We start from the raw sequence: 22,752 nt of genomic DNA, 5'->3' as shown, positions 1-22,752 counted from the left end.
TGATATCCCTCTTTCATTCCTAACTTTAGTTATTTGAGTCTTCTATCTTTTCTTGATCAGTCTAACTAAAGGTTTGTTGATTTTGTTTTAATCGACAACTTTTAATTTCATTGATTTGCTGTATTTTTTTCTGTTTCATTTATTTTCACTCTAACTTTCTTTGGACTTAATTTGTTCTTTTTTCCTTTCTTAAGGAGGAAGCCTAGTTCATTGATTTGAGATCTTTCCCTTTTAAAAAAAAAACAGGCATTTAAGGGCTGGCTGACTAGCTCAGTGGGTTAGAGCACAGCCTTGTATCACCAAGGTCACAGGTTTGGATCCCTGTACCCACCAGCCACCAAAAAAAAGGAAAGAAAAATCTTTTAATACAGGCATTTACAACTATAAGTTTTTCTCTAAGCCCTGATTTCACAGCTTCCCATAAGTTTTGGTACGTTATATTTTTATTCATCTCAAAGCATTTTCTGACTTCCCTGTGATTTCTTATTTGATTCATTGGTTATTCAGGAGTGTGTTGTTTAATTTTCATATATTTGTGAATATTGCAGTTTTCCTTCTGTTATTGTTTCTAATTCCATTCCACTGTGGTTGAAGAACATACTTTGCATGATTTCGGTCCTTTTAAATGTATTGAGTCTTGTTTTATGGCCTAATATATGTTCTGTCCTGGAGGATAGTCTATGTGCACTTTAGAAGAATATGTATACTTCTTGAATATGTAAATTTTTTTTTTTTTTTTTATCAGATTTGGGGAGTTTTTGAACATGAGTTCTCAAATGTTCTTCCTGCCCCCTTTCCTGTCTCCGTTCCTTCTGGTACTCCTATTATGCATATGTTGGTCTGCCTGCTGGTGTTCACAGGTCTCTGAAACTCTGTTCATTTTTATTTATTCTTTTCTTTCCATTCGTCAGATTATGTAATTACAATCAGCCTATCCTCAAGTTGGTTTTTTTTCTTCTGCCTGCTCAAATCTGCTATTGAGCCCCACTATTGAATTTTAGCTATTGTATTTCTCAACTCCAGAATTTCTATTTGGTTCTTTTTTTAATCATTTTTTTTCACTATGGATATTTTTTGGTGAAAAATCATTCTTATACTTTTGTTTGGACATTTTAATAAATGTCTTTGTACATATTTTTAAATGAATGGTTTAAAGTCTTAATCTAATAAGTTCAATGTCTAGAATTCCTCAGGGAGAGTTTCTATTGACTTCTTTTGTTTCCTGTGTGTGGGCCATACTTACTTGTTTTTTTTGCATGTCTCATATAATTTTTTGTTATTATTGTTGAAAACTGGGCGTTTTAAATGATATAATGCGACAACTCTGGAAATCAGATTCTTCCCCTTTCCTAGGGTTTATTGTTCTTGCTGTTTATTATTGCTATTTGTTTATTTAGCGACTTTTCTAAACTAATTCTGTAAAATCTGTATTCTCTGTTGTATGTGGCCTCTGAAGTCTATGCTAGGTTAGCCTAGTGGTCAGCTAATGATTGGACAGAGGTTTCTTTAGATGTCTGGGTTCAGTGATTCAGTCTTTGCTGAGGGGCTCTGTATGTGTTTTGGGATAGACCTTCAATATTCAGGCAGGCGGTTTTCAACTCTCCATTAGTCTTTACTTCTTGCTTTGTGCAGAGCCTCAAGGTTAAGCAGAGGTGAAAGCACAGGGCATTCTCAAGCCTTTCCTGAGCATGTAAACAACCCTGAACCCAGTCCTAGGCATGCCTATGTTCTTTTAGATTCCCAGAAATGTGTAGGAGCTTTTCAAAGCCCACTGTGGATATCTCATTCCCAGATTTTCCTTTTAAGCTTTCTGGTTAACCTATTGTTTGTCCCACCTGCTATCTGCCACCTCAAGCAGCATGGTTTAAAAATTGCCTCTGATTGTTTTTGACAAGCACCCCCAAGGAAAAGGCTGTTCACACTGGGGGAACTCAGATTCAGGTGAAATAAAGACAACCTTGAATAGAGTGTCTTCTAGGAAACCACCAGACTTGTCAAATAATAACAGTTCTGTGAGAATGGAATTGGAAAGTGCTCCAAGCCTGTTCTGCCCTCTTAGGTGGCTGTGTTTTTCACTGTAATTGCAGGTTGGTTTTCAAGGCTACTCTGCAGCAGGTGAACAGGAATGGAAATAAGGAAAGTTAAAATTCCACAAAGCTCACTATTCCTACAGCTAATTTTCTTAAATAGACACTCCCTGGATTGCTGCAAGCCTTTGGTTAATATCCAGGGTTCTAAAAAAAAGTTGATTCTGACAATTTTTGCCATTGTTCTTGTTGCTTTTATAGAGAAGAAAATGTTCAGAGGTCCTTCCTCTACTGTTTCATTGACATTACCATCAGGGTGGTTTTGACCCTGCATGTGCACACCCATCCTCAGTTGCTTATTAAGAGCACTGTTTCTTTTTTTTTTTTTTAAAGATGACCAGTAAGGGGATCTTTAACCCTTGACTTGGTGTTGTCAGCACCACACTCTCCCAAGTGAGCTAATCAGCCATCCCTATATAGGGATCTGAACCCATGCACTTGGTGTTATCAGCACCACACTCTCCCAAGTGAGCCACAGGCTGGCCCTAAGAACACTATGTTTCTACTCAGTGACTTATTGAAGCCAGCTTTCCTTGGTTGAATTATTTGTGGATTCCATTGGTAGGGGCCAGTGAGATCTGGACTACCAGCCAGGACACCCACATTTTAGTCTTGCATCTACCACAGGCTGACTATATGACCTTGGAGCAAAGGAGCTGAGATTTCCACAGCATCTACTGTGTGCCAGGTTCTGTGTGTTGGGTGTATGTACATTCTGTCACATCGTTCTTGCAACAGCCAAGAAAGAGATCATTTTCCTATTTAGCTGATGAAGAAACTAATAAGATGCTAAGTGCTTAGCCCTGTGCTTGCTGCACACAGCAAATACTGGATGTGTTGATTATTGTTACATTGTTGTTGTTACCACTACAACTGTTATTATCAGAGGAGAAAGTGTAGTTGAGGAGATTTCTCGAGGTCATTTGAATTCCAGCCCTGGTCTGTATGATTCCAAAGCCCATCTACAGGCTGGCTGGTTAGCTCAGTTGGTTAGAGCATGGTGCTGACAAGGCCCATCTATATCCCAAATCCACATTCTAGCTCTTCTGGGTGAGTCCATTCCTGCTCTGGGTTTCACTTTCCTTATCCTGTCAAACGAAGGATTTGGAGTGACTGAAATTATTCAGTCAACAAACACTTACTGAATTGTCTTGCTACTTTCAGGGGGACATTATATAATGGAGGTCTGTGACTCTGTGACGTCAGTTTCCTGGAGTCATGTCAGTGGTATTCTCTTGTTTAGCTTAAAAAAATAACCAACAGGTAGGCTGGTAGGTGTGTAACCCAGTGTGTGTTCCCCGCCCCCTCCTTGCCCTGTCCCATCCCCCTGCAGAGGCAAGAGGGGACAAAGTCAAGTGGGTGTTCACCTGGCCACTCATCTTCCTCCTATGCATCACCATCCCCAACTGCAACAAGCCCCGCTGGGAGAAGTTCTTCATGGTCACCTTCATCACGGCCACGCTGTGGATTGCCGTATTCTCCTACTTCATGGTGTGGCTGGTGAGTGGTGGGAGCAGGGTGTGGACTGTATGGACAACCCCCGCCCAACCTCTGCCAAGCAGAGGAGGAGGAACTGGGGTCAAGGGCAACCACGAGCACTGGTGTGCCGCCTTTGGTACTGACCTCGCTGACCGCAGCTCAATTCTCAGTGGAAAGGGGTTTTAATAAAGGTGCCATAGGGCTGTGGTATGTACCGGGGATACTGAGACACAGCATGGTGCTTGCCTTCAAGCATGAGGAAGGGAGACAAACCTTCACACAGGCAGCCTGGGACTTGCCACACTGGTGGCATGGGCAGAGTAATGTGACAGGGTACCTGATCACAAGGCCCCCTTCATTTCCAGGGTCCCCAGGGGAATGTGAAGGAAGGAGACTGGAGTCAGTGGGAAATGATGATCGCAAGGCAGCTCCTTCCATGCCCCTGCAGGGAATGCTCCTCTTCCCTTTTTGTGTGCCAAGGCATCGGCTTTAGATTAGCACTTTATATTAGCTCTTTTTTTTAATCTTCATAACAACCCCACAGGATAGATGTATTTTATTTACAGATGAGGAAACTTAGACATGGAGATTTGAGTAATTTGGCCAAGGTTGCACAGTTAATGAGTGCCAGAGTTGGGATTAGAACCCAGATATTGGCCTCCTGAATCCCTAATCTCAAATACTATGTTCAATGGCCTCTCGGTTTGTTACTAGAACTCTCAGATGCTGTTGGATGGAAGTTTTGCTGGTGGAGAGGTGTGGCATAGCTCCTCGTGATTGCCTCTGGCCGCACATAGCAGCTCCCTGTACATTTCATTGTCTGGGCTGGGCCATGCCGGGCCATGCCATGCAGGAGCCCCCGTCCTCTGTGTACCACCCTGTGAGGGTCCCTGCTCCTCCTTATCCCCAGTGGGGAGCCTAGGAGCAAGGAGAGGGGAAGTGGTTGCAGCGTGGCCAAGTTTCTGTTGATTGTGATGCTCCCCTGTCAGCCACGCACACCCTAGTCCTTACCATTCAGTCATTTCATTCTCCTCCTAACATCTGATACCCACACAGAGAAGGCAGGCACGTCTTGACTTGAGAGGCCGTGGCCCAGAGAAGTTCATCGTAGGCACAAGAGCTGCCTTTCCCTTAACTCCAGAGGAACAGTGCGCTTTAGTGGGGAAGGAAGGGCCATGGGATCACAGGAGAGCAGATTTGAATCCTAGTCCTACCACTTACAGGCCATGAAACCTGAGCAGGTGACTCAACTCCGTGAGCCAAGGTGACCCCCTCTGTGCAGTGGGGTGATCATCGCTCCCTCACAAGGATATCGGGAGAATGAAAAGAGACCCTTGCACATTATAGGTACTCGGCCAGTCCTGGCCCTGCTTCCCACAAACCTCAGTCCCCTCTGTCCCCTTCCTTCCCAGGGTGCTGTGTGTTTGAGAGCCCAAGCAAAAAACACTGTTAGGATTCTGAATAGCATATGGGAGCCATTTTGCTTGGGGGATGAGAGATTTCCTGAAATCACACCCCTTGGCCTGCTCCATCAGCTTAAGGGTGCCCCAGGGAGAAGCATGGGCAGCCTTGGATGCTTCCAAGCTGACGGGGACCTGTCCCCAGCCTTTCTGAGTGTCCTAGACCTGACTCGTGCACACCCTTCCTATTCCTATGGCAAAACCTCCCCAAGACACCAACTGGTAGAAGATGCTACCCCCAACCTGTTCACCCTCCCCTTTCTCTTGGACTCCCTTAGAGCTCTGTGTGCCAAGAGGAGTCTGAGGACTGACTCTGCGGCTGTTTTGTAATGAATGGGATGAGTGACATAACTCAGGAAGGGCAGAACCATTCTAAGCCACCAGGCCCCCAGCATTTCTCCCACCCCCAGGTACACATACCTGAAACATCCTGGCCTTGGTTCAGCTAAATTGGGGACATGGGCAGTGATGACCACGAGCCACTGCAGGAAGCACCCCAGGCTCTCCAGAGCTGGGGCAGTGGGGAGCCAAGGGCCTCAGCCACACACCCCCAAACACACAACCAGCCCGGCGATGATCAATGAGCCGCAGCAAGAAGGGCCCCGGGTTCCTGAGCTGGAGTGGTGGGGGGCGAGGGCTTTTGCCACACCCCCGTGACATTTGCACCCAGCCCAGCAATGACCAAGCCGCTGCTAGAAGCCCCCTGGTCTCCTCTGTGGGAATGAGGGGATGCCACAGGCCTCAATCCCTCCCCTCCTCCTTCCATCCCATTTCCTACCCCTTCCCCTCCTCATCCCACCCAACTGCTGCACAACATCATAGAATGTAAAAAAATATATATTAATAAAAAATATATATAATATAAATAAGTAAATTGGGGACACAGGAACACTCAAACATCTGAATCCTCCAGGAGCTCACCATCCCTTGTAACCCTCTCTCTTCTGTACCCCAGCCCATCTCAAAACAGATTTGGTTTGGCCTTGTTAAAACCAGCCAGTAGTTCGTCACTTACTGAATATGCAAATGTGCATCACGATCTTTAAAAGCCTGCATATCCTAAGGAGGTAGTAAGATGAGAAGCCAAAGATGTATACCTAGGATGGCATGGTAGAGAAGTTGGAGCATAGGCTTTAGAGACGGAAACACTTGGCTTGGGATCCCTGTGTGTGCCTCACTTCCCAGCTGTGTGCTCATGGCATTGTTACTTAACCTCTCTGATCCTCGGCTGGCAGAACAACAGTGCCTCACTCCTCAGTGGGTGGCAAATAATAGAGTATGTGAGATTATGAAAATAAAACACCTTTAGAGCATCTGGTACACAAGAAGTGCTCAATAAATGTCACCTGTCATATGCAAGGATATTGTAAGAGTAAAAAGGAAAGCACCTAAATATCTAATAGTGAGGGACTGGTTAAAAGTTTATAGCTATGCAATGAAATCTAAGCACCCATTTGAAATGTCATAGATGGATATCTGAGATGGAAAGGTATTTACAATATGTTATTACGTGAAACAAACAGTTATAAAATAAATATTGATAGTATAATCTGATTTCATTTTTCCTAACACACACACATCCCCCAAAGAAGGTCAAGGATATATTTTAATGTAGTGGTTTTCAAATGTGATTCCCAGACCAGCAGCCTCAGAGTCCCAGCCACCTGTAGGAATGCACATTCTCAGGCTTTACCCCAGATCCTTGGAATCAGAAACTCTGGGAGTAGGACCTGTCAGTATGCATTTTAATAAGCCCTCCAGGGGATTTTCTAAATGCTTAAGTTTGAGAACCATTGGCTGATGTAGAGTTAATAGTGGTTGTCTGTGGGTCTTGAGAAATGGTAAGTAATCCTTATTTTCATTTTATTTTATTTTCTAAACTTTTTAAACAGTAAACACGTATTACTCATGTAGTCAGGAAAAGAAAAGAACACTCAAAAGATGTTCTTAAATAAAACCATATTCCAGATTTTTCTATTGGTTATAGCATTACCACATTCAACTTAAAAATACTTAGGGTAAGCAAAGTTTCCAGGGGTGTTGTGTTATGAGTTTATGTCTCCTTTCCTCTTCTGCAGGTGACTATTATTGGATACACCCTTGGGATCCCTGATGTCATCATGGGCATTACTTTCCTGGCAGCGGGAACGAGTGTTCCAGACTGCATGGCCAGCTTAATTGTGGCAAGACAAGGTATGGATCATGCCTCGGCATCCCCGGCCAGCAGCATCACCATGCAAGCCCCCTTGTCCTCCCCGCCCATGTTATAGTTGGCCAAGTTGTGGCTCTTATGACTGGCATCGTCAAGTCCTGCTATGGAGAAAACTGTGACATCTAGAAAGCATCATTTATTAGATTCCATCTGTGGAGAGAATACTGCCAAGCTGAACTCCTCCTGACCTCTAGAAGCTTTTGCTGGACTGGTTTATAAAACACGTGTCTGAGATACCAGTCACCATGAGATTGAACAGAGCCCAGTATAGCAAATGAGCTAATAACAAGAAATGTCTGGTCCCAGGAAGGCAAAGTGGGGGCATCCTGTGTTTCCAACTCTTCCCATTTGCCTTCCAACTTCTAGAACACATACAGTGTTATGGTTTAGTGGTTTTTCTTTTGGGCTTACTAAGGGTCATGGTTTGAGCACGATAAGGAGTAACTATGTTCTTTGATGGCAGAACGAAAGAGCTGTAAAGAGTCTGGGCTTTATTTACTGATCCTTTTCTGCCGGTGAAATAGCATCCCAGCAGAGACTTCCACAGATCCTTCGCGTAGATCAGGGTTTGAAAGTGTAGGGGTGGGATGGGTCGATAATGGAGTGGAGCCTCATAAGAGACAGGAGAGGGCGGCACTGCGTCAGTCTGTTTCTGTTGCTTATAACAAAATGCCTGGAACTGGGTAATTTATAAAGAAAACATAATTTATTGCTTATAGTTTCTGAGGCTGGGAAATCCACAAAGCCCAGGGAACACATCTGGTGAAGGCTTTCTTTGGTGGTGACTTCAGTGATGGCAGGGTGTCACAATGAGAAAATGATGATGACAGACTCTTCTCTGTCTCCTTCAAAGCCCTCAGAACCACGCCCCTGGCCACCATTTTTAATCCATTCACTCCTGCACGGTCCTACAGTCTAATCACCTCTTCAAGGCCCCACCTTTCAATTACTATAATAGGATTTCCCACCCTCAGCAATCACAGTGGGGGCTCAGTTTCTGATACAAAAAATGTGGGGGACACAATTCAGGCTTCAATGAGTTTTGGGGGGTGCATAATTCAATCCACTACAAGCATGCAGGGAGAAAGGTTGGTTTTGGAAAGAGGGATAGGACATTTTATTTCTCCGAGGGTGGATTAGTTGGTCAGCGTGCCTGAGAAGAGATGAGGGACAGGAAGTGTGGGAGGACATTGGTGGTAGGCACGAGCCTCACAGAGACTGGGCATGGTTAGGACAGCAGCTGAGGGGACAGAATTCGATTGGGTGACCTTTGATGCAAGTATATTCGTTCCCTAGGACAGCCATAACAAAGTACCACAACTGGGTGGCTTAAAACACAGAAATTTATTGTCTCACAGCTCTAGAAGCGAGAAGTCTGAAATCAGTTGTCACCAGGGCCGTGCTCCCTCCGTCGGCTCTAGGGGGGATTCCTTCCTTGCCTCTCTCTAGCTTCTGGTGGTGGCCGGCCATCCGCAGCCTTCCTGGGCTTGTGGCTGCCTCAATCCTTCTCTTCTTCTGTCTGCACATGGCATTCTTCCCTCTGTTTATGTTTGTATCCAAACCTCCTCCTCCTAATAAGGATGCCAGTCATTGTATTAGAACCCTCCCTAATTCAGTATGACATTGTCTTAATTTGATTACATCTGCAGACACCCTCTTTCCAGATAAAGTCACATTCACAGGTTCCAGATGGACGTGAATTGGGGGGATGGGGAGGGGGTCCTATTCAGCCGATGAGCACCGAGGGCCTGGCTGATGTTCAGTAATACGGACTCGGGTGGGATCCGGTCGTACCAACTCTAGCTACGCACAAATGACAAGTTCACCCCTCACTGGTGGGCACATTGGAAGGTCAAGGGAGCAAGAAAATGTACAGTTTAAGCACCTGGCCCTAGAGTTTAGGTTAATGGGAGGGTGTTGGGATACTAGAAGCTTAAGGGCCGAGGCGGGGTGCGGGGGGGGGGGTGCCAGTGAGCTCACCAAAGGATCTCTTTTAGGGACAGGTGAGGTTCCGAGGCAGGACATCATCTCAGAGTGGCTACAGTGGGATGTAGATGTACAGAAACTGAGGAAGGGTGAGGCCGGGGATGGGGTGCACAATTGTCAGAAGGGTGACATTGATGCTATCGACAGAGTCCAACAGACATGGTTAAAGAACGGACAGCTTCTTTATGCAAAGGATACAGAAGTCTCTGTTCAGAGTCCACCGCACAAAGCAGGAGACCAGCGTGCGGCATGCTCTCACGTGGAGGGACTGTGTCCTGGGCTGCCTGCAGGCTCCCAGCTCACAGTGTGGTCCCTGCCGGCAGCATCAGCCTGACCTGGGAGCTTGTGACAAACGCAGACTCTCAGGCCCTGCCCCAGACCCACTGGATCAGAATCTGCATTTTAACAAGACCCTCAGGTGGTCTGTGTGCTCATTAAACTTTGAGTCACACTGCCCTGAGAGTCCTAAAAGGGTTGTACAGCTGCTGGCAGCCCCGCCTGTGCAAAGTGGGATGGCCACCAAGCCTGAAAAGTGCTCGTCGCCCTTCCCTCCAAACTCAGGTGTCTTTACACCCCCTAACCTATCTGCGAGAAGCTGCCACCTCCACGGGTGCAAGCAGCTGGGCCAACATGGTTGCCGTAGGAGTTTGTTCTTACATTTTACCCGAGACTGCAAGGTCAGTTTCCCAGATATATGGCCCTTAACAGGATGAAGCTGCCAAGATTTTGAAGTCACTCCGAACAGTGCCTGGGGCAGGCAGGAAGGAGGGATGCACCCCCTTAAGGGATGCACTGTGTCCTTGAGACCCTGGAGGTCAGCAGGTGACAGCAACAAGGATGGGAGGAGGAGGAGGTGACCTGGCTACACAGGGGCACAGGTGGTCAGGGGGAGATGGGCCACTTGTCCAGATGCTGCTCTGAGCTGCTGCTGAGTTTCCCAGCTACTACAGCAGCGCGATGCTTGTAGGCATGTGTGTTTCGGGCATGTTCATTCCACAAGCATGTGTGTGCGTGCCAGGTTACGGCACTCATGTCATGGCTAAGTTGTCGGGTTAGAACAGATTTCAGCCAGCATTAGTGTTATTGACACTCATGTGCTTTTCTACCTTACGATACCCCTCAAGTTACTGAGTTCCTCAGATAGCGTGGCCAGCACGATACCAGACAGTTGTGCAGGAAGAGGAAGAACAGGGACATGGCCCCATCTGAGATGCTTCCAGCCTGGTTGGAGAAAGAGTTCACCCTTTAGAAACCACCAGGGCATGGGCCGAGCCCATGGCGCACTCGGTAGAGTGCTGCGCTGGGAGCGCGGCGACGCTCCCGCCGCGGGTTCGGATCCTATATAGAAATGACCAGTGCGCTCACTGGCTGAGTGCCGGTCACGAAAAAAAAAAAAAAAAACGACAAGAGAAACCACCAGGGCATGAGGTCCAACACCCTATAATCCCCGCTAAGGGCATGGGTGCTATTGCCTGGGGTGCAGATACGCAGCATGGCTTGGTGGGAAGGATGCTGGGCCAGGCGTCCTGAGACTGGGCCGCGTCCTGAGACTGGGCCACGTCCCAAACCTCAGTTCCATCTTCTGCCACGGGAAGAATATTCAGAGTAACTGGGAGGGTTAAATGAGGCAAAGCTCGTGGTGGGTCCTCGGCAACATCAGCTGACCAGCCTGGCAGAAGAAAGCATGCAGGGCCCTGTATTCGTTTGCTAGTGCTGTCATCACCACAAACTGGGTGATGCAAACAATGGAAATTTGTCATCTCACTGTTCCGGAGGCTGGAAGTGTGAGATGGAGGTGTCTGCAGGGTTGGATCCTTCGGAAGCTGTGACGGAGAATCTGTTCCAGGCTCTCTCCTTGACTCTCTCTCTTTGGCTGTTTTGTCTTCCCCTGACATTCCCCTTGTGTCTGTGTCTGTGTCCAAATATCTTCTTTTGATAAGGATACCAGTTGTATTGAATTAGAGTCCACCATACTGACCTCATTTTAACCTGTCACCTCTGTAAAGACCCTTTCTCCAAATAAAGTTACATTCTGAAGTACTGGGGATTAGGACTTCAACGTGAATTTTGAGGGTTCAGTTCAACCCATAAAGGGCCCCTTTAGGGTTCATGAAGGGAGTGGATCCTAGATCTCACAAGGTTAGAAATGTGGGGTCCGGGAAGGAGGAATAGCACTGATAGGCCAGTTACGAAGAAGTTCACAGGTTTTCGGTGGTCTGCTATTAGTGACAGAACTGTGTGGTTGTCCCCTGCAGGCCTGGGAGACATGGCTGTCTCTAACACCATAGGAAGCAATGTGTTTGACATCCTCGTAGGACTCGGCATCCCATGGGGCCTGCAGACCATGGTGGTTAATTATGGATCCACGGTAAGTTCTTCTCACCTCTTGAGCAAGCAAGATGGACGCATTTTACAGAGAAGGGCACTGGCGGTGGCCCAGTTCCAGCCAGGGCTCTGGGAGGTGCGCTGCTGCCCCTTCTGCTTGGCACCCTGGCACCTGCTTTCCATGAAGGCCTCCAGGACAGCCTCGGGGTGTCTTCTGCTCCTCAACTTAGCCCACGGGCATGCCCATCCCCAGCCATTTCCTCAGAGAAGCAGAGTCCAGACTTGAATCCCCATTTCCCTGACTCTTCGTGGCCACGTGCTCACCTGTGAACACCTGTGTTTTCCTGGGGAGGGAATGAATAAGCCGGAGCACACAGGGCTTGGCCCTGAGCAACCAAGAGGTTCAGGGCCTGTGTGTTTGCTTTTCCAGGTGAAGATCAACAGCCGGGGTCTAGTCTATTCTGTGGTGCTGTTGCTGGGCTCCGTCGCTCTCACTGTGAGTTTTAACAATTCCAGAACAGAAGCTCATGCGTACTTCATTTCATCTGGCTCTGCCCCATCACTTCCCCCGGCAGTGAGGGATGAAGCCGAGGAAATGTATAGTTCGCAGATAGCTCCAAACCCAAGCTTTGCCAAGAGCATCAGCACCGACCACTATGTTTTTTCCTGAGCAGATAGGAAGTCACCAGAGGAAGTGAATTACATTTCCTTTCTTCTTGCTGCCTCGTCCACTCCCTCTCGTTTGTCCCTGACAAATGGGAGGCACAACAGCCTCAGGATGACACGTGATGACACCCGAGGTCCCCCTGCTCCCTGTGCCTGGGTCGGTGCTGAGCACTTCAATTCTGCGGTACTTATTCTGTCCTCACAGCCACCTGCTGAGGAGGGACTACTGTCATTCCCATTTTGCAGAAGTGAGGCTCAGGGGTTAAGTAACTTGCCTAAGGTCCCAGAGTGAGCAAAGGGCAAAGCTGGGATTTGGACCCAGGTTGGTCTGTCCTTATAGAACCCACGACTTTTTACCCTCTATGTATGTGCTGATGAAGTAACTGTGCTGCAGCCACTTGTAAGCTGTTTGTCCCTGAGGAAGTGGCGTGCCTGCCTGGGGGCGAGGGGGTGGGTCCCATGAGGGCGGCTGCTGTATGTCGCAGGAGTCAGCAGGGAGGGCCAGCGACTGGGTCCTTCATGGTGCACATCTAAAGCCTCCACCGGCTCATTCTGCCCAAGCCGAGGCTGGGCCTGGCCGTGCCCCTCTGCTCTTGTCCACGTCCTGCAGGAAGTCCCAGCTTCCTAGCTCATGTGCCGATGTTGCCCAGTAAAATGCCTTTGCATTTCTTTGCCCCCAAGCCCAGCTCTTGCACTCTCGCCCTCCAGGTCCTGGGCATCCACCTGAACAAGTGGCAGCTGGACCGGAAGCTGGGCGTCTACGTGCTGGTTCTCTATGCCGTCTTCTTGTGCTTCTCCATAATGATCGAGTTCAACGTCTTCACCTTCGTCAACTTGCCGATGTGCCGGGAAGACGACTAAAGCTGAGCCGATGCCCCCAGGAGCTGTCTGACCACCTTGTGACGCTGGCATCCTCCTCTCTCCCTCCTTCCCCTGCCACGGGTCTCTCCTGCGTCGGCAGCCACCGTCTGTTCTTTCTTACACTGGAAGGAAGAGCTATCGTGGTCTTTGGTCACAGGCCAGGCTGCCGGGCATCCTCCTCTTCCTTGGAGTTCTGCCCCACAAGGCAGGATTTGGGGTCGTTTTGTGAACAGCTTCACGGACCCCCTGAGCTGCCAGCCACAGGGATGTGTCAAGCATCTCGTCTCTGTTCTGCACATTGAGTCAAAAGGACTTCTGTGTGCAGTTTATCTTTTTGTCACGTGGGCAACCTCGAAAATGAGGTGGTCAGTGAGCATGAGGTCTCCTGGGGCAATGTTCTCAAGTGTCGCCTCTGGGCCACAGGGGTGAGTTTCTGAGCATGTGCTACTAAGAGCCTCCAACTTCGTGGGAAGCACCCACAGTTTGGAGGGGGCAAGGTCTCCACCTGTTAGGGGCTTGGGACCACGGTGGCAGACATTCCACCCCTCTTTCTGGAAAAATTGGAAGAATGGAAACAATTTTTTACAGCAGAAGAGAGAACACGAGTGATTATTCTTATCACTTTTATTGATGCATTCAGAGAATGAGCAATGAAATATTCAAAATAAAACATGATATAGATCATCATACTTGAAAAATATCATTCCATACAAAAGGACCACAAAGGTAATGCTTGTAGAATGAGTCCTCTGTGTATCACCTTGCATTCGCACTAAGACGTTTGGTTTGGAATATAGAAAAAGGTGAATGACTGACATTGAAATGGGTGCTAACTCAGAAACAGTGGAGATCGTACTTTACAGTTACACGTTCCAGACCTGTGTGATATGCACTGTCTGTTTGGGTTTGTCATTTCTTTGTTAATGCTCCAGTTTCAAAACCACCCTGTTGAAAGACCCAATTGTTTATATGCCCAACAAATTTCATAGCCTGCTGAACCACAGTGAGTGTGCCAGAAGTAGTGGTTAATGACAGTAAGAAAGATGTCCTGAAAACAGTGAATTGCTCTCTGGTTAGCTTAGGCACATCTGAAAACTATAACTTAGAATTTTTAGAACTAAGTTTCTTGAACCTTATAGTTTGCTTACATATGAAAGGCCAGGGATGGGAGGCTGATTGAAAAATAGAAAGATATGAAACAACTTTCGACTGCTTCACAGTGCTAAAATATATATTTAAAAGATTTATGAATACAAACCATTTATGGTTTCTAAAAAGAAAGCACAATTAATTTTATATAGAGGTTTTTTTATTTTTTTAATGTTTCTATTGCAAAAGTCTATCAGATTTGATGCACTTTTAATCTTGGGATATTTTGCACAGAAGAATGTATGGGAACTACCCATGATGATGTGAGAGGAAAGGAGCTTTTTATTGATTCACCGGAAATCTCTTTAAACTTGGTGATGAGTTTAAATCCAGTAGCTAATCCCTTCCTAAGACACAGATCGTGATCTACGTTGAAACTCGTGACTGTGCTCTTTAAGGCCTTCTGAATTTCTAAAGGAGGAAGTGTTCAAGCTTGTGTCCCTTAAGTTGCCTGTAGCCTGGGCCTGCAGTGGGACCTCCCCCACTCATCGCCAGCCTTCTGTTCAGGATTCACACCAGTATTAGTAGCTACACCAAGCCAAGGTTTCTCTTTGTGTTTCTCTATCTAGAAATAGGGCTCCGTGGTCTTCAAGTTTAGGACAAGGGTGATTTTCTGAAAAAATGAGCTAAGTAGGAGGCCAGGGATGATGTAGGTTCATCAGTATAAACTTCAGCTGCAAGGGATTTCACAGCCCTCGGGACCACTCTCTGCTCTATTAGCTTAGTTCACCTGGCCCCCCCACCCCCCCTGCAATTTTACAGACTCATCCAGGCTGTAAAGTGATTCTGTCTCTGTTTTGATTCTTCAAACTGTCCTGTGATGTAAGTAGGGCCTATTCTCCACATTGAACAGAAAATACAGTCTCAGGTCAAGTGACTCTAGTTTAATGGCCAGTAAGTAGCAGAACTGGGGCAGAGCAACGGCCCATCACCCCTCCGCGGGGCGGTCCACATGGGTTGGCCATCCCTGGGGAGTGACTTCTGCTTGGTTCTTATTGTTTGTGTCAAAACCTCATTAATATTTAATTGATTCCTGGGTTCTCCAGGTCATATGTTAATATCTGTCCCTATCCAATGTCCCTTTTGTTTCCTGAAAAAGAACAGAATCTATTTTTAGCTATGGCAAAGCACAAGCCACACGGCCCCAGATAATGAGACCCCAGATAATGATCCGCTGGTTTTCTTTTTTTTTTTTTTAAAAAAAGATGACCGGTAAGGGGATCTTAACTCTTGACTTGGTGTTGTCAGCACCACGCTCTCCCAAGTGAGCTAACCGGCCATCCCTATATAGGGATCCGAACCCGTGGCCCTGGTGTTATCAGCACCACACTCTCCCGAGTGAGCCACAGTCTAGCCCCTATGATCCGCTGGTTTTCAATGCTCTGGATTCGTGTGGCTTTCAGAGAGCAAGTCCTAATTACTCTCCTCTTCCTCAGCAGAATCTTTTTGAGATTATAAAATATACTGAGGTGGCAGTTAGAGACTAAAACATTGTTTTTAATATGTAGCGTGCTCCTCTTGGCTAATTTTCTTTTGACTTTAATGTGCCAATGTAACTTCCGTAAAGGACCTATGCATTTATGATATCTAGGAAACTACACTCTAGGTGAAAAATTCTTTTTTCACTAGGTATTTTTCCATCACGGGTTTAAAGAACTGCTTGATTAGGCCTTCATTTTAACATTATGCTTTTATCACTACGCAGGATTACTTCCTCTATTTTATTCCCAAAGCTAATTAGCATGGTGTGATTACTCTGCTATGAAAATAGGCAATTAGAAATTTTTAGTTCTCGTTGGGGGCAGAAAAGAAAAATGAACCATTGCACTCGGATAGAAAATGTCTACAAAAGCAGGAGCGGGTAGTTCCTGTTGACTTCTGGTTTGGAATTCGCCTCTACCAGCCTGAACGTGGTCAGGTTGGGAGGTGTGTGGTATCTTGAGAACCTGGCCCTGGAGGAAGGTTCTGGGTTTGTTACAGTGAGAGACTGATGGTTAAGGGCACAGTGGGCAGGTCAGAGTCAGCCCCACCCCACACCCCCATCTTTCCTGTAACCCACAGTCTCCTGGCCCTCGCGCGTCTCCCCCTTACCACCTGTGTCTCCACCTCGTGCACAGAGTTGCCATATGCTCATGACCCCTCACCTGTTAGGGCTATTTCCTGCTTTGGCCCTGTCAATCCCCTGCCTTTACAGACCCAAGCAACTGAAAAGTCACCAGCTCTCCCTGAGCCAGGCTAAATCAGGTGGGTGTAAATATCACCCAAGGCAGTCTTGCAGGCCACGACCAAAGACCCTCTCATGGGCTGCCCAGAGTCTAGGTCCTACGGGAAGAAACTGCCTGCTCTTCCCTATTAATGATGATTTGCAAACCTAACAGCATCAGCAGGAGCCCACCTCTCAGAGAACACTGGACTCCCCAAGCAGGCCAAGAACTGGGGAAGGACGAGTGGGTGACATCTTTCCTGATTCCCGTCTTTCCTCTTGGACTTTCCTCTCCCTGAGTCCTAAGGCCCCTCCCTCTCCTTAAATAGGGGGTGAACAGAGGCAAGAGGAACCGGAAGAGGGTTAGTTTGTACTCCCTGGAAAAAGTGGGAGAGAATCGTTGCCCCAGTAGCTGAGGCTGCTTCCCATGCCCTGCCCTCCTGCCTTTCCTCCTTCCATCCCCAGGTATGACATGGGCTGGTGGAGTGTAAGTTATTGGGACTCTGGGGGTCTGTGGCTACCTTTTGGAATTTTTCCCCTGTGGCTCAGCAGGAGTGAAGCCGAGACTTTCCCACCCTGGCTCAATGAACCGTGTGCTGACTCTGCTGAATGGGCCCTGGGGGGAGGGGTGGGTCTCTTCTCCTGCCCCCACTTTTCCTTCCCTGCAGGCCATGCTCTTCCCTGGTGGAAAAGTCGGCTGTGCTATGTACATGTAAGTGATAGGCTCTTGGCAAATGCTTGTTGCTTAAATACGCAACTTGCCTGTTAGGGTTAAAATCCTCATGAGTTTGTACCCATATGCAGCGCTTTAAGTATTCACCAGTCTTCTAATGCCCCCTGACCATGGTTTCCATGGGAATCACCCACCCCTGGGGACAGTTAGCAGATGCATCCAGGCACCTGAGATGGTTCACTTCTTGGCAGCTTCATTGCCACATCCTGCCCTTAGGAACTTCTAGAAATTTCTGAAAATGCTCTGTAGGGAGTTCTTGAAAGGCAGGAGGTCTGTCATCCACCACCCACCCCTGGACCCAAGGCGCTGTCTCTCTGGCCCTCTGCTCCGTCTATGCAGACTCGCCCAGAGAACACCTGGTACCACACCAGGTGCGAGCACCTACTCAGGATTCTCTGGTCTCTGCAGCTCATTCCCTGAACCCCTCAAGGGTGAAGCCTCCCTTGGGACTTCTCAAAGCATGGAGAAGGGGCCCCTCCTGCACTTTGGGTGAATCTTCCCCACTATGTCAGTTATGGAGTAGATGGTCTTCTCATGGGCCCATTCCACAAGGCAAAGAATGCAGGATTTTGTTGCTCTCTTTGAGCCATAGCCTTTAGCCAACCTGACTCGGTTGAGGGCCCTTTGCCTTGCTGCAGGGAACTGTCCCCCAAAGGGTATACTCCAAAGGGTACAAATTTTAAAAAGGTATTTTGATGTAGGTGGTTGTGGGGTTGGCCAGTTAGCTAATTTCGTTGGAGAACAGCCTTGTAACACCAAGGTAACTTGTTCAGTTCCCTGTTACAGCCAGCTACCTCCCCCACCCCCCCAAAAAAGGTTCAGAAGGTTGTGTTTGCTTGAGGTTAATAAAGAAAGCTAAATTGGGAAACTAGTTTTGTGCTTAATTTCAGGCCTGGTAGCTGACAGGAGAATGTCCCCTGTCACGGTGCTCCCAACTCAAGAAAGGGTTCCTGAATGAAATTGGGAGAAGAGGCTCTCCGTTTCTCATTCTACCAGCCCAGGGGGGAGCTGTCTTTTCAGAGCAGCCAACTGGGTGACATTAGAGCTTTGATTTTTTTTTTTTTAATAGGGGTTTAAAACTTCTAACTTCTCGATGACATGTGGCTCCCAGTTCCATTCATCTCTGTGAAATCCTCAAGCACACACTACCAGGGGCTCGTGGCCGTGCTTTGTGTCATCTTTTACCTGTATGTTTCTAAACTCTTCATCTGCTGTTACAGTGTCAGTGTCCAGTGGTCACAACCCTTCTTAGCAGGACAGAAAACGCTCGCTTCTCGTCTAGGGAAATGTGTGCTACCTGAATCCCCTGGTTCAGTACTGGGGGCTGTGGAGGCGTCTCCGAGAGCTGGAAATACCTACAGTGCCTATGCGAAAGCCAAGCCCTCAGTTGTGTGGCTTTTCTGTCCCTTAGATATATGGGGCTGGGGATTGGCTGCCCCTGAGTTAAAAGCCCAGAGATAAATGCCAGCATTATCCACACCTACACCCGTTGTTGCCAGAATTCAAACAGTTGCTTCTCATGTGGCATGTTGGCTGGGACTTTTCCATGGACCAGGCCCATAAAATTCTTAATCCTGGAGTGTGTACCTTCCCCACCCTGCCACTGGAAAACAAGTTTTTTAAGCCATCAAGAGAGCTTTTGGTTTATAGATTCATGGTTTGTATGATCAACCTTTGTACATAAAGAGAGGGTCCCAGACAATAGAGCCCTCTTACCACACCAGAACCTCCAAAACGGGAATTCCCAAGTCCACCGCAGACGAACACACAGTACCCTTTCAACAGAAGGAGCGAGGCCTTTCCTCCTCCTGAGAATGACTGGGGTCCGAGCAAGGCAGCTCTGTTTTTCCAAATAAAATGTTCTAGTGAGGTTTTTCCTGGCAGCTGGGTATTCCTGCCCTCCCCTTCATCCCTGCCCCCCTAAGCTATAGACCCCACGACCACACTGTCCGCTTCCTTGATCTTCCTCCACATGGTTTAGAACAGGGGCTTTGGGGACCCAGCAGACAGAGCTGTGGCTGAGCCACTGTGGCTGGCTCCTGGGAGCCCCATGGGGGGCTGCTAGTCTGTGAGGCTGGGTCTCCAGAGAACATGTCCCCTGGCGGGGTGGCCTCTACCAGTATCTCCGTCCAGCAGCTGCCAGCTGGGAGTAGCTGCTGGTGTCTGAACACAAAGAGAGCTTTGATTACCTGCAGAGGAAAGAAGGCTGCCAGCCAGACGGAGCCAGACCCACGGGCAGATGCAGGAGCTGCCAAGGAAAGGGGCCGAGCGAAGAGAAGCCAGGCGCATCCCAGATGCCCAGGAAGTGGGCTGGGCATGGTTTCCTTAGGGTGTTTGAATCTTCCTGGGGCCCAACCCTGACCTACCAAGTAGCAGGTAGATAGAATCAGAGGACTCTTGTCCTGAAAGAACCTCCTTAAAAACAACCCAAGCCGAGAACTTCTGGGGTTGTTCACACACTGCTGGAGTCCCCCGCAAAGCAAGGGCAATGAGTTGGAAAGTTGTAAATAACAACTATATTTATCCTGCTATTTATTTTTTCAATAACCGTGACCTCCTGCACTGTGAATGCTCTGTGATATGAGATTTTTAGTTTAATAAAACTGTCATTAAATTTGAATGAATTGATATTATTGGTTCCTAAACACTGGCATGAGTTTATTTTTATTGTAAAGAAAAATCTAGAGTAAATATAAACTAAAACTTTTTAAGAAATCTAGCAGTCAGTATTGTGATGCAGTATATCAAAATCTGTACACTGTCAATAAAATAAATGAACACGAGTTGTCTTTCCCTGCAAGAGAGCTTCCATTCACGTTTTATTTTTTCTTTTTGTTTTTTCATTCACATTTTAATAGATACATATTTGTATTTTTTGAAAGAATTATTTACACTGGAATCGCAGCCATTTGAAACCATTTCTATTTGCATATTGAGAAAAAAATAAACTTCAAAAAGGATGAGGGGGTGGAGCTTTTTAATTATAATGGTTGGTAACTAATAAAACAAAGCAGAACTCTTAACTTATCTTGGCCACACTGAATGAGTCAGAATGACCCAACCCTTTCCTGCCTCATCAGCGTCATGGCTGTGGGACTTGGGTAGTCCCAGCCCCAACTTGGTTGTCACCATCTTGACAGTCTTAGTGATTTTTTAAAAGGGACCGTACAGTTTCATTTTGCACTGGGCTCTGCAAATTATCTAGTCCTGCTCATCAGGAAGAAGGTTTATGTCATCCACTCTTGTGTCATGGGAAATTGACGTGGCACAGATACGGTTTCTGGTGAATTCCTTTATTCTGCAAAACCTTCCTGCGTCCCAGCCACCATGGGTGCCTCCACAAACTTTAACATGTACATGAATCACTTGGGCATCTTGTTAAAAAGCAGGTTTTGGTTCAGCAGAAATGGGGTGGGGCCCAAGATGCTATAGTTCTAGCAACTTCCAGGGGATGATGGTGCAGCTGGTCCACTTTGAGCAGTGACCAGATAGACCAGCTCCACACAATGTGACCTGGACACCCGTGCTGGCTCACAAACTGCTTATTATCAATCTGCAGCACGGTGAGTACAGAAATCGAGAGAGAATATAAACATTTATGGCACTTGATGCATAATTTTGTCTGAATTTGTTTTTTATTGCATTTTTCTAGTACTTTATTTGTGTTTTATGGAAATATCAGCCCACAATGAATTAAATTTTTAGAAAATATGTCAAATCTTTCCCACAGATAATTTGAGAAGTTCTACTTTAGATGAGAGTCAGAAGCTTCTTTCGTTTTAACTCATTCCTGTTCAAAGTCAAGGTATCATGCGTGAAGGACTTGGTAATTCCAGTCCAATAAGCTTTGTGGGTTCTGTAGGCTTTGCGCTTTTAGTTCTAAACATCCCAGTGGCATTCAGTTTATCTGGCACTTCATGGCTTATGAAGTCAGTGAAACACAGGACTGGTATTGTCCCCAGCTGACATATGAGGAAAATGAGGCAGATAGAGGATACCTGCTGTGCTCAGGGTCTCAAGGCTACTGACTGTGAGAACCAGCCTGAAAAGCCATGTCTCTTCTCACTGCCCGGGGCTGCCCAGCCCAGCAAAGGAAGTGGGAGTTTATCTGACTCTGACCTGCCTGGAAGTTCATCTCCTCGGCAGATTTCACAGCTCAGTCCCTATCAGCTTGTTTTTGACATTTTCTAAAAGTTGCTCCAGGTAATCCCAAGTTCACCGTGGCTCCTGGTGCAGGTGGTCTGCTGATCGACTTGTTGGAGAAGGAGGCCTTCTCCCAGGCATCTGTCACCCACCTTTGCCAGCTGGTGTCCACCCAGAGAGCAAAGGGGAGGAGTGAAGAGGAGACACAGGAGCACGTTGTGACCTCTCTCTGTCCCCACCAGTGAGCTCTCTTCTGAGACTGTCTATACACGATGCCTCTGAGGTCTCGTGTCCTACCCTGTACCCTGAATGTGTAGCCAGACCATGGTGACCCTGGGCTCTTACTCTCCTCAGTTATTCTGCAGGTTCTAATAGAGTGGATTCTCTCCTCTGTAATAAACTCTCTCTTCTGGTTTCCCTCCACTTTACTTCTCCGTCTCCTCTCTTGGCTTCTCTTCCACCTGCTCCTTAAATGAAAGTTTTTCCTGGGTCCTCTTTCTCCTACCCAGGGGTTCTCCATCTGGCTGTCCACAGGAGTCATCTCATCTCTGGAGCTTTTAAACACTCAGACGCTTGGGCCCCACCCCAGAGGTGCTCAAACTGGCCTGGGCATCAGGAGTGTTAAAAGCTCCCCAATTGATTCTAGAGCGCAACAAGGGTTAGGAACCATTGATCCAACTCAGCCCACCGGTCTCAAAGCCCTCCCAGGTGCAGCAAGGGCAAGCCACTCTGCTACTGTCCCCCAAATTGATACTTCTAGCCCCAAGGTTCTGAGTGCCAACAGAGCAGCTCACCCACACTTCTAAGCTCCTCTTGAACTCTTCAACTGGATGCCCTGCAAGCCCCTCAGAGTGAGCGTGATCAAAAATAAACTGATGCAAACCCATTTTTTTTAGATGGGCAAATGTTCACAACAGCTTATTGAAAATAGCCCAAAACTTAAACAACTCAAATGCTCATCAGCAGGTGAATGGAGAGAAAAAGAATAAATTCTAAATAAAGAAATGCTAACATGATCAATTTTTTAAAAACTTAAAAAACCAATATTGAGCTCTAGATAATGCTAAAGCATTTAGGGGTAAAGTGTAGTGTAACTTTGAAATGCATCAAAACAAGATGGATGGATGGAGGGAGGGAGGGAGGGAGGGAGGGAGGGATGGACAGAGGGAGGGATAGATGGAGGGATGGAGGGATGGACGGAGGGATGGAGGGATGGACAGAGGGAGGGACGGAGGGAGGGATGGATAATGCACAGATGTGTGATAAAGCAAGTTTAGTAAAGTGTTAAGGGTAGGATATAGATGGTGCTTATATGGATGTTCATTGTACAATATTTTCATTTTTTCGGTATGTTTGAAATTTTTCATAATAAAATGTTGGGGGAAAAACCAAATTCATCTTCCCACCCGCAAATCCACTCCTGCTATGCACTGTGTCTCAGCAGTATC

At 47.1% G+C, this 22,752-nt stretch overlaps 1 protein-coding gene across 2 annotated transcripts in view; it reads left to right on the top strand.

The window, feature by feature from the left end:
• SLC24A4 (solute carrier family 24 member 4) overlaps nucleotides 1-13,076 on the top strand; it is a 143,472-nt gene extending 130,396 nt beyond the window's left edge. For both annotated transcript variants that reach the window (XM_063091348.1, XM_063091346.1), the window contains exons 13-17: nucleotides 3,421-3,587; nucleotides 7,105-7,219; nucleotides 11,480-11,592; nucleotides 11,980-12,045; nucleotides 12,924-13,076. In XM_063091348.1, coding sequence (XP_062947418.1) covers nucleotides 3,421-3,587; nucleotides 7,105-7,219; nucleotides 11,480-11,592; nucleotides 11,980-12,045; nucleotides 12,924-13,076 — 614 coding nt within the window. The remainder of the gene's footprint in view (nucleotides 1-3,420; nucleotides 3,588-7,104; nucleotides 7,220-11,479; nucleotides 11,593-11,979; nucleotides 12,046-12,923) is intronic.
• Nucleotides 13,077-22,752: the final 9,676 nt, after the last annotated feature.

This window comes from Cynocephalus volans, chromosome 3 (genome assembly GCF_027409185.1).
Source record: "Cynocephalus volans isolate mCynVol1 chromosome 3, mCynVol1.pri, whole genome shotgun sequence".
Lineage (NCBI taxonomy): Eukaryota > Metazoa > Chordata > Mammalia > Dermoptera > Cynocephalidae > Cynocephalus > Cynocephalus volans.
Note: the sequence above shows the minus strand (reverse complement) of the source record. Positions and strands in the feature narration are given on the sequence as shown.